The 12,648-nt window shown below is 49.6% G+C and overlaps 1 protein-coding gene across 19 annotated transcripts in view; it reads right to left on the reverse strand.

Annotated features, from left to right (window-relative positions):
- CACNA1G (calcium voltage-gated channel subunit alpha1 G) overlaps window positions 1-12,648 on the reverse strand; it is a 145,896-nt gene that overhangs the window by 52,214 nt on the left and 81,034 nt on the right. For 9 of the 19 annotated variants that reach the window (XM_027654360.1, XM_027654354.1, XM_027654357.1 and 6 more), the window contains exons 14-19: window positions 12,065-12,220; window positions 7,789-7,857; window positions 6,864-6,890; window positions 4,903-4,996; window positions 4,123-4,307; window positions 3,543-3,989 (exon numbers count right to left, since the gene is read on the reverse strand). In XM_027654360.1, the coding sequence (XP_027510161.1) occupies window positions 3,543-3,989; window positions 4,123-4,307; window positions 4,903-4,996; window positions 6,864-6,890; window positions 7,789-7,857; window positions 12,065-12,220 (978 nt within the window). The remainder of the gene's footprint in view (window positions 1-3,542; window positions 3,990-4,122; window positions 4,308-4,902; window positions 4,997-6,863; window positions 6,891-7,788; window positions 7,858-12,064; window positions 12,221-12,648) is intronic. The other 10 variants (XM_027654363.1, XM_027654356.1, XM_027654361.1 and 7 more) reach the window with 3 other exon arrangements.

Here is a 12,648-nt window from a genome sequence, read left to right on the forward strand (position 1 = left end):
AGAATGCTTCTTTATATTCCTTTTGTCCAATTTTAATGCCAAAGATATTTTGGGGTTTGGCTAATTGTTGCAGCTCGCAGTTCATGGGCTAAATCAGATAACAAAGGCAAAAAGTGATCTTCCATCATGTCTCTCTATTCAGTGGGTTAGATTAAGGGCAAGCACTGGGGCTCGGCCGGGGCTGCAGCCCGGCTGCTCCGTGCGGGGCCAAGTACATCCCCAGAAATCTAAACTCCAAGGAATTACTCCAGATTTCCACTAGTGGAACAGCACAGTTCAGTTAATTTGAGCCAAATGTAAGATATTTGTGAAATAAACCCTGAGTGTTTCTAGGCTAAGCCCCATCCAATGCTTTCCCAGCAAGGTGCAGGCAGGCTCCGAGTGTTGACAATCGGGCTGATTGCCGTTTAAGTCTGCATTATGTTCAAAGTGATACATCAATTATGTGGCTCAAATCATATCTATTTGTTCATAAAACACACCTGGATGGGATGAATAAAGATGTGAGAAGAAAACTACCCTTTAATTCAGTTGCCAGTGACTTAGAAAAAAAAAATCTCCCTGGGTAAGGCCCCCCAAACCCACCACAGGGGTCAGGACACGGGGAGGTTCTGGGTGCTAACAGGCAGCAGTGGGAATGGAGCCACTCAATCCTACAGCAACAAGAGCTGCTGATAAATAGCTGCTTTTTTTTAAGGAATTTCAGATAGTAATGCACTTCTGAGGGCAGGATGAAAGGCAGTTGGCATTAAAAGATGACTGATGCACTCCTCAGAGTAAGGGAGAGGTTTAGATTTATAAAAGATTTATTATAAGGATGGGGGAACTGCTGAAAAACGCTCTGTGAGCAGCAGTGGACCTCCAGGCAAGCTGGAAGCTGCACGGAGGCACTCGGGACCTGATTATTTAATTTTAATATGCAGCAGGGACAGGCTGAGAGAGTTTGGGAGTGGCTGGACCGCACACCACAGAGAAAAAGTGGAATAGGCAAAGGGAAAGGAGCTGCAATCACAAAATGTAATGAGGTTTTGGAGAACAGGGGACACATTTGGTTGCATATTCAATATTTCCCTCACTTTCAGCTCTGAGCACACAGCAATTTCGGTGGAAAGCACCCAAAACCATCCAAAATCCAGCAGTCAGAAACAACAAAGACCTGGCAGCAGATCCCTGATCCTGGTCACAGCCACATGAACCCAAGCAGGCAGCGGATTGCTCTCTCTGTGACATTTCTCCTTGTCTGCAGTGATTCCATACTTCTGGGGAGCAGAGCTGTCAGGGGCCTGATTCTGCTCCCCTCAGAGGGATGGAAATTCAGAATAAACTCATTGAAGGCAGTGGAGCAGCACTAATATAGTGGGAGCCTGGGAAATCCAGACGAAGCGTTTGCACTTCCTTTAATTTCTGCACAGAGGCAATCAAAACCAGGCAGCAAGGAGGGATGTGAAGCTTTGATGCAGAAGGGCATATTTAGGATTACTTTGATCTGAGTAACAGTTGAGCTCTTCTCTTCTTTTGTTGCTGGGCAGTTTTATATCTCATTTTTTCCATTTATAATGCCATTTTTTTTCTCCACTGACTTTGTCAAGGCTGATTTAGGGGCAAAGTATCCTCCCTAAATGTCAGGAGGGAATCCCAAAGGGAAGGTCCACAACCCAAGGGCTCATTTTGCTAATCTGAGTAATATTTTCTAATCCATTTGGTTTAGTGATTTGCAGTGAAGACACATTTTGGAGCGTGGGGAAAGGCACCAGTCAGCTGCTGGTGTCCAAGTTGTGGCCATACCATGGGCTGGGGCACAATTCACTTATCCTATTTTGTCTATTCCAAGCCCAGGCATTTCCTTCTGACCATTGTATGGGAGGGGATTGAGGGATCTTTGGTCTAACCCTCTGTGGCCAGACCTCGGTACATGGAGGATGACATTTGGTTTATACTAAAAGTAGCTGCTGTAATAAAGATTAAAAATCTTATTCAACAGATTATTGTCAGCAGTGGCTGGGGATGGGGACTGGGTGGGATGGGAGAGGAGGGACAAGTCCCACCACACCACATCCACCACAAGGGGGGCTGCTGGCTTGTGATGCTGTGGGCAGAAAGGAAGGGACCAGTGGGATGTTTGGACCAGGTGAGCTGTAAAAAGCAGCAGATGTTGGAGCACGAAAAAAAAAATAAAATCCCTAGCTAGCAATAAAAAGCATAGTCTCTTGATCACTTTTAATGGTGTTTTTTTCCAAAAATAATTGCTGCTCCTTCTCTTAAAAATTTAATTTATTCTATGGAAGGTAAAAAGCAGGTTAAGACAATCAGTAAAAATCCCAGGCTGAGGATCCATGCTGGAGATGTAATGGGATAATGGCTTTTTTTAAAGGGAGTTCATGGCTGAGTGACTCCATTCTGCCAGCGCTAACTCCCTTTCTCCTCCCGTAAGGAACAGAAGGACTCTGGAGTAAATGCTGCTTTTGCATCCCTTCACATGATCCCAATACCATTTTCATTCAATAAACTCAGTGAAATACAGTGAAATCATGTCCACAAGCTGCCGCTTTCCTGTTCTCAGAACAGCCCCTGTTACCATCACGTGGCTCTACCCAAAACCCATGTGCTCCAGCAGCAGAAACAGAGTTACCCCCTGGCGATGACACATCAGACCATCGCATTTTTGAGCCTGAGAACAAGGTATAATCAAACAAAGAGGCAACCTTGGAAGAGCAGGGAACACTCCAAAACTGGCCCAGGGACATCCCAACACACACCTGACAGCCAGGACTGTGACACCCTGCTGCCCAACTCAAGCCCCACCATGCCAGACATGCAAACAACTTTGGAAAAGCAGCCAGATTCCTTTTATCCCCTTAAGATACAAACATCCACGTGAAAAAAGAAAAAAAACCAACCAGGAACCCTCGTCCTTCCCTGCACTTACAGCCTTTTTAGCTAATATTTCCTAAATGGCTCTTTTCAGGCCCATGAAAGAGATGCTCATTGGCAAAATGCCTCTTCAGATGGAAATTATTGCAAAGCCTCCGAAATTACCACAATCTCCACAGGCCTAACACTGCCATGGGAATGGAGGGCCAAGCCCTGCCCTTTCCTTGCCTGTTGATGTCAATAGAAATTGTCTGCTGCTGCTGTGGGGGCAAAAAACTGAATAATAGTTGGAAAGCAGGGAAAGTTACTTGCTTTGTTTTGCGGCTTTTTTGAAAAACAGTGAAAAAATAAACCCAGAAAAGAATATATTTCCAATAGATAGCCTTCACTTTGTAAGTTGTAGTGGAACCTGGGGAGTTTTGCCCTAATTTCTCCGTCATGAGCTATCTGATACTGCACTGAAATACTTGATATGATCCCAACCCCATTTCTGACATCATCCACTGCCCAGAAACCTCCTGGGTGACTCTCAGTCTGGTCTGGTGGTGATGGCGAGACCTAATCCCTGCAACAGGCCATTGCTTTGCACCCTCTTGTGTGCCCCCAAGACAGGGACAAGGATCGTTTTGTCAAGGAAAAAAGCCCGAAACGAACACGTGACATTTCCTTACCATGTTGCCTTCGTCATCACCGTCATCACCATCCTGGTGGGGGTCATCCAGGTGGAGCTGGTGCAGCAGCAGACCCGGAGAGGTCTTCCCATTGCAGTCCTGGTGCTCGGAGGCAGTGGTTCGTGTGCTGTGCATGCTGCTGGTCCGGTACAGGGAAGGCACCTGCAGGGTATCCTGGAGGTCGAAGGACCCTTTCGTTTCCAGCGACTCCATGCGATGAGGCAAAGAGCCATTGAAGCTGCCGGCCCGGCTGGAGTGCTCCTCATCCGAGCTCTCCCCTTCCTCCGAGCTCTCCTTGCCCTCCCCGGAGAGGAGGGACCTGCGCTCGCCGCTCTGCCCCCGGCGTTTGAGGCTGGGGGCCCGGCCGATGCTGTTCCAGCTGGAGCGGCGGCTGTTCCAGCTGCTGCTGGCACGCCAGGGACTGTGCGGGGAGCTGCGGGCGCTGGGCTGCGGGAAGGACAGGGACAGGGAAGAGGTCAGCCCCGTGCCACCCGCCCCGTGCCAGGCTGCTGGGGCGGATGGGTGGACGGACAGCCCCACGGACGCACTGAACATCCGCAGGAGGAGGTGACGCGAGTACCGGGGACTTGAGCTCGTAGAGGGCGGGGTCCACGGAGACGCCGCTGGCCCGGCGGGACTCGTAGCCCTGCGCCGCGTCCCCGAACACGGCACTCTTGGGCATGGGCATCGGCGTGGCAGCGGTGTGGATGATGAGCGGAGGGGTCAGGCTCTTCTTCAGCTCCGGGTGGTCGCTCAGGGCCATCACTGGAAGACACAAGAGGGTTTTAGGCGTCACACCTCAAGGGGCACATCTACAACCCACTCTCGGGCACGCAAAGAGGCTGCGTGGGGATGGCTCTGCTCTGAGCACCAGGGGGATGTGGGCCAGAAAGCCCATCTGGAGAGCTGGGATCCCGTCCTTCAGCCTGGCAGGGGAATGTCAAACAGTAATGGGATCAGGTGCCAATGGGATCATGTGTCAATGAGAGAGAAGAGCAGATGCAGATTGTCATCTGTGGCCCCTCAACCCTCAAACCAACACCCACCAGCTCCAGTTCTAGAAACCTCCTTCCCCATGCCCGCTCCCTCCATCCTCCTTCCGCATGCTCCTCCTGCAGTGACAGCCCAAAAGCCCAGACCTCAGGCTTGGTGGGGAAATTACAGCTCAAATGCAATCATGCCTCTCCCTGTCTGCATCCCAAAATCCCACCCCAAGCCACAAGCCTGCTGCAATGTCAAGCAAACCACAACTGGTATTACAGCATTCCCTCTAGGAGGGCTTTTTCCTTTCAGACACATTGTTTTCACAGCAAAGTGAGGTTTCTGTGGAAGGGCCCATCCTCCTGGGATTATTACTCACAGGCTGGATTTGACAAGTTTTTCTTAAGTCCTCCCTCCTCTTCCAGGCTGCGGGGAAAGAGATCCCCCTCGGAATCGGACTTGGAAGCATCACCCTGGAGCAAAACAAAGGGCTTCAGCAAAGAGGGTTATGGGCCACAGTGCATGGACACCCCTCTGCAAAAATGGATTCCCATCTCCAACACCACACCTACGGATCCACTGAACTTTGTACCACAATGCAACACCACCTTTCACAAAATGATGCATGCACAGGTTTATACCACAGACTAATTAACCTCCTACCAGGAAGATGGATTGCCTCTGGCTCCAAACACGGTCCCAGAAAGGGATCAGAAAAACCCCAAACCATTGCTTAATTTTTGCTGCTGGAATCGCACATGGGGCAGATGTTAGGAAAGGACAGATATCCGATGAGCAATTTGTGGACAAAAGATGGCCCTATTAATCTCTCTTAATTTATACACCACGTCTTAAAACTCCCTGTGTGTGGCTCTTTCTAGTGATGGAGCAATCCAGGGTTCAGAAAGGGCACAACAGACCCCAAATTTCCTATGTGACTCATGTGCATGTGTCGATGGACGCCCCATCAGCACAGAGAAGATCCAGGTGGCAGAACCCAACTGCCATGAGCGGCTGTTCCCCTCCCAGCTGCCACACACAACAGGAGCAGAAGTTTTGGGGATTTACACTGTATCATTTGAGGAGTTTAAATTCTGCTGTATCATTTCGAACGTCGGGGGTTGAGCGAGAGCTGCCTGGTCTGACAGGTGCCCATCCTCGGGCAGAGAGAGATGATGTTTACCAGTGCTCACAGCGTGGTGCCCGGGCTCTCACTCAGTCTTGTGGCACAGACCCGATCAGGGATGTTCCTATGTGTCACCCTGATTCTGTCCATTGGCACTGCAGAAAGGCACTTAGGGTGTGGTATAGTCAGGATACACCCAACGGGCAGTGGTGCTCGCCAGAACGATCGATACCCATCCAAAAAGAGGAGGATTCACAGCTGAAACCACTGCTCTGGCAAAGGGCACCAAGCCCTGTCACAATGGAGGAGAGGTGGGAAGAGAGGGAAGATGCTGGGATGGGAGAAGCCAAGCAGACCCTCACTTTAGCTGTGAGAGCCCAGGAGCCCCAGAAAACCCCACCAAGGCTAAGCTGCGTCCCCAGGAGCCCTGGCCAGCGCTGCTGAGGTTTGGTGCTCGGGTACCTGTTGACTGAAAAATCCCAGAAGGACCCCAGCGTGGGACAGGAGGAAGAGATGGATCCAACACAAGTCAGTGCCCTGCACCTCATTGTTAGGCAAAACTCCAGAAGGCTGAGCCCCAGTACTGCCCCCCTATTTAACAGGGTCACTAAACTGTTAAAGATATTTTTTCCAGGCAGACTGGACACTCAGACACATTTTCAAGGCAAAAGAGAGTGTGACGTGAAGTGTTGGCTCAAAACTTCCCCTCCTGACAATCCAGAACTTCTGTGCTATTCAGGGAAGCTCGTCCTGCAGGATGCAGTCTGAGAAGGTCAGGAATGCACCTTGCAAGGGGGAGCAGTAAAGTCAGGCTGGCCTGAGCTTTGCTGGAGTCAGACCCGTGTCTGTATGAACAGGGGCTCCAGCTGGCTCCAGGTATGTTCCCCCAGAGGCTCCCGGCTCAGCCTGTCAGCGGGCCTGCCAGGAATTACTCATTCTCCCTAATGGGTTATTAAAAAGAAATAAATAACGGGAAGAATTTTACATGATTTGTATTCCTGGAGTGCTCTTTAAGAGCCTAAAGGAAAGTTTTAAGGGGGCACAATGAGATGTGTGCTGAGAGGGAAAAGCAGAGCTACATGGGGACTTCCCACCCCCTTCCCCAGCACCAAACCCCATGTCTGGAGGACAGTGAACATCCCCTCCCAAACACCACGTGCCAGACTCAGTATGGTGCAGGCAAACATCTCGCAGCCGTGGCTGCTGCCCGTTACCTGTTCTTGCACTCCCAGTTTGCCTTTCTGGATAGAAAAGGGGTTAGGAGAGAACAGGGAGTTAAAATCCTTTCGGGAAACGAGGGAACGTCAAGGTGGACCAGGTGGTACCACAGCTAAAGCAGCCTGTACCGAAGGGGATTGATACACTGGGATACAAGGGGAAAGGGCTTCTGGGCTGAGGGAAAAGTCAGGCTTCTTGGAAAGGACAGAAAGGGAAGGGAGTGGTAAAGAGAAAGAGGAGGTTGGCAGAAGGGTAAGGTTTGGGGTGTGCTGCACTTTGGAGATCCACAGCTTCCTCAGACCTGGAGGGGACCATTTCACATCCCGGCTGCGCTGTAACGTGGCGTCTCGTCGGCCATCCCAGCATTCCAACCAGCCTTTCTGGACACACCACGGCACAGTTGCTGCCGTCTTACCCTGTCCTGCAGAGCACAGGGCTCCCACACACATGTGTCCACAAACAGGCTTGATTCCAGGTCCCTTCACTCCTGGCCATCCTGCTCCGCCTGCGTGAGGGAGCCTCAGCAGGCACACTCAGCAATCAGCATCACCATCCACACCCCTAGGGAGGTCCCCAGGATGTGACTGTGCCATGGAGAGGCTGTCACAGCCTCGTGGGGAGCCTTTCCCAGGGCAGGCATCTAGAAAGGGGCCAGCAAAAGCTGTGGCTGGAGCCACATCAGCCACTCCAAAGCACCCACCTTAATTTACCTGGCTCCCTCAGAGAAGGAAGGGACTTAAAATCAGGGCTGACTCGACAATGAGGGTGACAAAAAAAGGAAAGAAAAAGAAAAAACACTCCCAAAACACCCAAATAAACCCCAAAAGGATGACAGCTACTACAATGAGAACAGCACCACAGTGTGTGACCAGGCACCACGAGAGAGACAACCATGGTGGTGGTGGGATGTGCTGTACATACCCCCGACGAGTCGACAGGCAGCTGAATACAGCTTAACTGCCCACTCGCATCTTCTCGCTTGGAGATCTCCTGAAGGAGAAACGGGGGGAGGGAGGGGGAGGAAGGGGAAGGCGGGGTTCAATTTTCACAGTTTCAACAGCAGGACTGAATGGGGAATCAAAAAACACACAAGAAGAGGCAGGGAAGGAGAGGGGAAGAGGGAGAAGGGCAGTGTGTGGCCACGATGGAGTGCCAGGCTGGGACACCTGCCCCGTTCCACTCAGCACAGGGAAGGAGGGGAAGATCTAAGGTGAAGCAAAGCCCTTTGTAGGGACCATCCTTACCTTTAAATTAAGTGTTTCGATCAGAGCTTGCTTCAGCTCCTAAGTGATAATTGTGCTAATGAAACACCAGCTAATTATTGAAAACATGATTATTTTTTTTTTGCAGCTCTATAATAGCATCTTTATTTATTACGCCTTCATTAAGCAGCAACGGAGGCTTTTAATGAATGTTTGATTAACACAATATCAGTGCTCTTGCAGCCAGGTGAAATACCTAATTTAAGGAGAGACACACAATCTGCTGTGAGTTCAGATCCCTCCTCAGCCCTGTTAGTGGAGATGCCCATTTAAATCAGCAGTTTAAACCAGGGGTCTGCAGGCAGGGGGGCACAGCCCCGTCCTGGGGAGCTTTGCCACACCAGCGGCCCCAACATCATTTCACAGCGCCAAGAGTCAGCCTTTCCCTGCCCACTTGGAAAGCACACACCATTTTTCACATTGCTGTGTTTCCCCTTCCTCAGGGGCAGCCCTCCCACCGTTCCTCACTTTTCAGCAGTGCATCTGTGCCTGGACCCATCCCACAGGGCCAGAGGAGGTCACATGCTGCAGCAGGAGGGCATAGATTGTCCTACCAGCTTAATTTCTTGCCTCCATGGCAGTGGATCTTTCCTCTGGTTGCTAAATGGTTACAAAATTCATCCCAGCCTAGGCTGGGATGAAGATTTTAAGAAGGACTTGCCAGCAGAGCAATGGACACTTAAAGTCTTTGCTTGTAACAGAGAGAGACATGGAAAAGCCATTGAAAGAGAAAAGATGGAAACACTTTTCCTTTCACAAGGAAAATCCCACTAAAACCGACAGGAATGCAATAGGCAAGGGATGCAAGAAAAACACCATCCAAAATCTCTACTGCAGGAGAAGGGACTGTTCCCTCTGGTGGAAGCCCAGAAGAAGTCAACATCCATATTTCTCCAAGGATGCTACCTCTAGAATGCAGGTAAATGTCCTGTGGGGAAAAAGAGAGGCTGGAGGACATGGGGTGCCAGGGAGGGAGGGAGGCACAAAGAAGGGGAAGGAACAAACCCATGAGTGAAAACAGACAGGGATATTGGGACACAAACTGGGAGGATTACCAATGGAAGAATACGCTTTGAGGATAATACTATTAGGAAGTCCCTTGGGAGAGGAGCTTATGCCCAACTAAGAGAAGTCACTCCTTGCCTCAGAGAGAAGTCTCTAAGGCAGGGAACTGAGAGGTCAGGCAGCAATTTCCAGTTAGCAGCTTGATCAAACAGAGTCCCCTGCTCACCTTCCCTGCACCAACATCAGGTTCCAGTTAAATCAGGAAATGTGTGGTCAAAAACAACGACGTGGCATAAAGTCCTGCATGTGCCTCTTGCAGGAGAGAAGCAGGTTACCAAATTAAAGGAAAAGAGGGGGAAAAAAAAAAAGAACTCAACCCTGCAAAATATATTGTTCCATATTTAAAGTTTGGAACAGGTCCTTTTAGTTTCTCAACTGCTTATATACATCTGCTGCCTGGCAACTGGGGCTGCAAAGCCATGCACTAAAATTAACGAGGTGCTTGCAGATTGAGGAAAGGCACTCAAGGACCAGGGAGATAAAGGCAGCAGCCCTAGGATTGTGTTTCAGCCCAGAAATCTGAAGGAGAATGGAAAAACAAAACAAAAAAAAACCCACCCAAACCCAACACAGAAGAAGAGTCAAGTACAATCATGGGAGGGAGACGCCAGGGTTTGTTTACAGCGAGAGATGATCTCTCTATTAATTCTGCTTAGGAGAGGATCCTGTGTGTGCTGGCTTGCAAAAACCAGAACGTGATCTGTTCGCAAAGCTACACACCAGCAAAGCTGAACAAACATAAACCAGCACGGCCAGAGCTGGCTCCTGACCTCCAGAGACGTTTGCTCCCCGCCTCCTGCAGGAAACTTGGGTTGAGCCGAGGGACCTCTTGGTCCCATCACATTCTACTGGAAGAATGTGGAGAACTCAGAATAACGAGGATGTGGAAGGAAGATTATTATTAAAAAGCCATCATCAAAGCCTGAGATTTAAAATAGCAATGTAATCAGAGTCACAAATTAGAGAAATAAAATGCAAGTTAGTTAAAACTGCCATGGCTAGGCAGGACTGGCAGAGACAGTTGGGTCTTTGGAGGCTGTGCTGGATCCTGGTCCCTGTGGTCACCTCAATACTGGTGTAAGCATCACTGCCTTCAGGCTGTCTCAGTGCCTTCCCAAATTAGAAGTTCCTCCCTGATTTACACAGCACTTAAAGCACATTTGCAGCTTACACAGATATTGGGGAGCTGGCTTGGACCAGCCCGGCACTGCGCTGGCAGAGGAGCCACAGGGGCAGGCGATGGGGCAGCCCTGCTGCAGAAAACAGCCAAAAGCAAATCTGGGGAGTGCTGCAGGCGGTTCCCTGGCTCCAGGGTAGACACAGCCTCAAGGGCACGGTTATTGGAATAAAACCACAGCACATTAAAGCCAGTCCCTGAATTTAGAGGGAGTTGCACCGTGGCACAGCTGGCCATAAAGCAAGCGCGGGATAAACTGCTGCCCAGGGAAGAGGCACGTGGCACAGGCAGAGCACAGGAATGCTCCAGCGTGGAAAACCAGGCTGAGCCAAGGAGCAGAGGTGTCAGCCTCCCTGGAGGGCCAGGGGCTGGCAAAAGAGCTGCTGTGTTTAAAGGCTGAGTCCCTTCCTCTGCACAGCGAGTGCAGCAGGTGATGTCCCGCTTTGGTGACCTTCAGAGAATCAATTTGCCAGACAGAAATAAGGTTGGGTTTCAAAGCTGTCACCATGAGCAGACAAGGAGCTTTGTACCTCTTCTCACTCAGGCAAGGGAACATTTTGCCGTTTGGGAGAACCTGGCAGTGATCTTCCCTTTGGCTGAGTGGTGGTAGTGGATTTACAGACAGGAACAGCTACAACAATAACAGTTAAAAAAAGAAAAGCACCAACATGGAGAGAGACGATACAAAAAAAAAAAAAAATATTTCTTCTTGCTATCTCCTGGGATGACTCCATTAATTTAACTCCAAACTCTGCTCCAAAAATAGTAATGATAATAAAAACAGTTCTGTTCATAGGGTGGTAGGATATTATAATATACATGCAACAAATCTTAAATAATATTTAGTCACCCCAGAATGCTAATAAAAATCAGAGAGTGTGTAGAAGGCACAGCCTATATGAGCAGAACCCAGTGAGGAGTTTTAGCTTACATTTACCTCTCCAACCAACCCCCTGGGCAGCGTGTAAGAGTTCCCTTCCCTTAAGGATGTTCTTGAACAGTTGGACAATTTTTGCAGGGAGCGGGTGGGCACCGCAGGTCTCCCACTCTGAGGGGGAGTAGGTGACATGCTCACTCACTCCACTGGACAGCTGGATCAGCAGCAGGGTGAAAAAGAGGTTGAGTTCACACCTAAGTGTCTCCCAAAGCCTCCAGCAATCCAGGATGTCTCATGGAAGCTCCTAGCCCAAGGCAGTGGATGGCAGAGACAAGAAATCATGTACTTTAAAATATGCAGAGCATTGCAGGGCTGGAAACGGGAAGAGCTCCGTGAATGCATACCATGAAAAAAGATAATCGTGTCACTAATCTCTTACCAGCCTGCGTAAGTTTTCAGGAGGGGCCTTTAATCTGGCTGACAAACGTGGTGAAAACTGTTTCAAAGAGACTGTCATAGCAGCGATCCCATCCGCAGTGCCTGACTCACTGCTCAATTCCCACTCCTGCATTAATGCTAACAATGCTTTTCATTTAAGCCCTTCATTTAGAGGGTTTGCTGTATTAAATTGCACCGTGGCTACAGAAAAGGAAAAGAATTAAAAAAACAGAAAGAAGACCTAATATTTTACCCCACTTTTTTTTCCCCCATACCACTCTTTTCAAGGTATTGCTGTCCATCTCAGAAATCAAATTTCAGGATCTGGAGGCCCTGAAACTTTGGAAGAAAGCAAAGGCATGAGCATGAGGACATTACCTCTGTCTGGAACCCCTCTACCAGGATGGCCACCAGCAGATTAAAGAGAACATAATTCCCAAACGTCATGAGAGCGATGAAGTAGAGAGCAGCCCAGGATGAGGTGGATGCCATGCCATTGTAAAGGACCTTGTTCCAGTCTTCCTGGGTCAAAATCTGCAGAGGAAGGGTGTCAGAAATATGGAGATGCTGGAATATGGCATGCTGGATATCCATGCTCTGGACAGGCCAGACAAGCACCCCATTTCTGGGGTATCCACTGTAGCTGTAATTAACCACAGGAATATAAATCCAGCCCAAGTCATCTTGTAAGCCAGAGAAGAAATAGGACCAAGAGACTGTGATTCCCAGGCTACTGGTTAGGACTCTGTGCAAACTGCCCTGACTCGCCCCCACACCCAGGGACAGGCCCAGCCACGAGGGAGTGCAACATTGCATTGGTCAGACCTTTCCTTTGGTCAGACCTTTCCTTTGGTCAGACCTTTCCTTTGGTCAGCCAGAACAACTCAAAGTCCTTCACAGATCCCAGGGTTACAGAGCCCAGAGCTGCACATATCAACCAAAAAACTGCACATATCAACTAC

This window comes from Corapipo altera, unplaced genomic scaffold (assembly GCF_003945725.1).
Source record: "Corapipo altera isolate COAL_440 unplaced genomic scaffold, ASM394572v1 343, whole genome shotgun sequence".
Classification (NCBI taxonomy): domain Eukaryota; kingdom Metazoa; phylum Chordata; class Aves; order Passeriformes; family Pipridae; genus Corapipo; species Corapipo altera.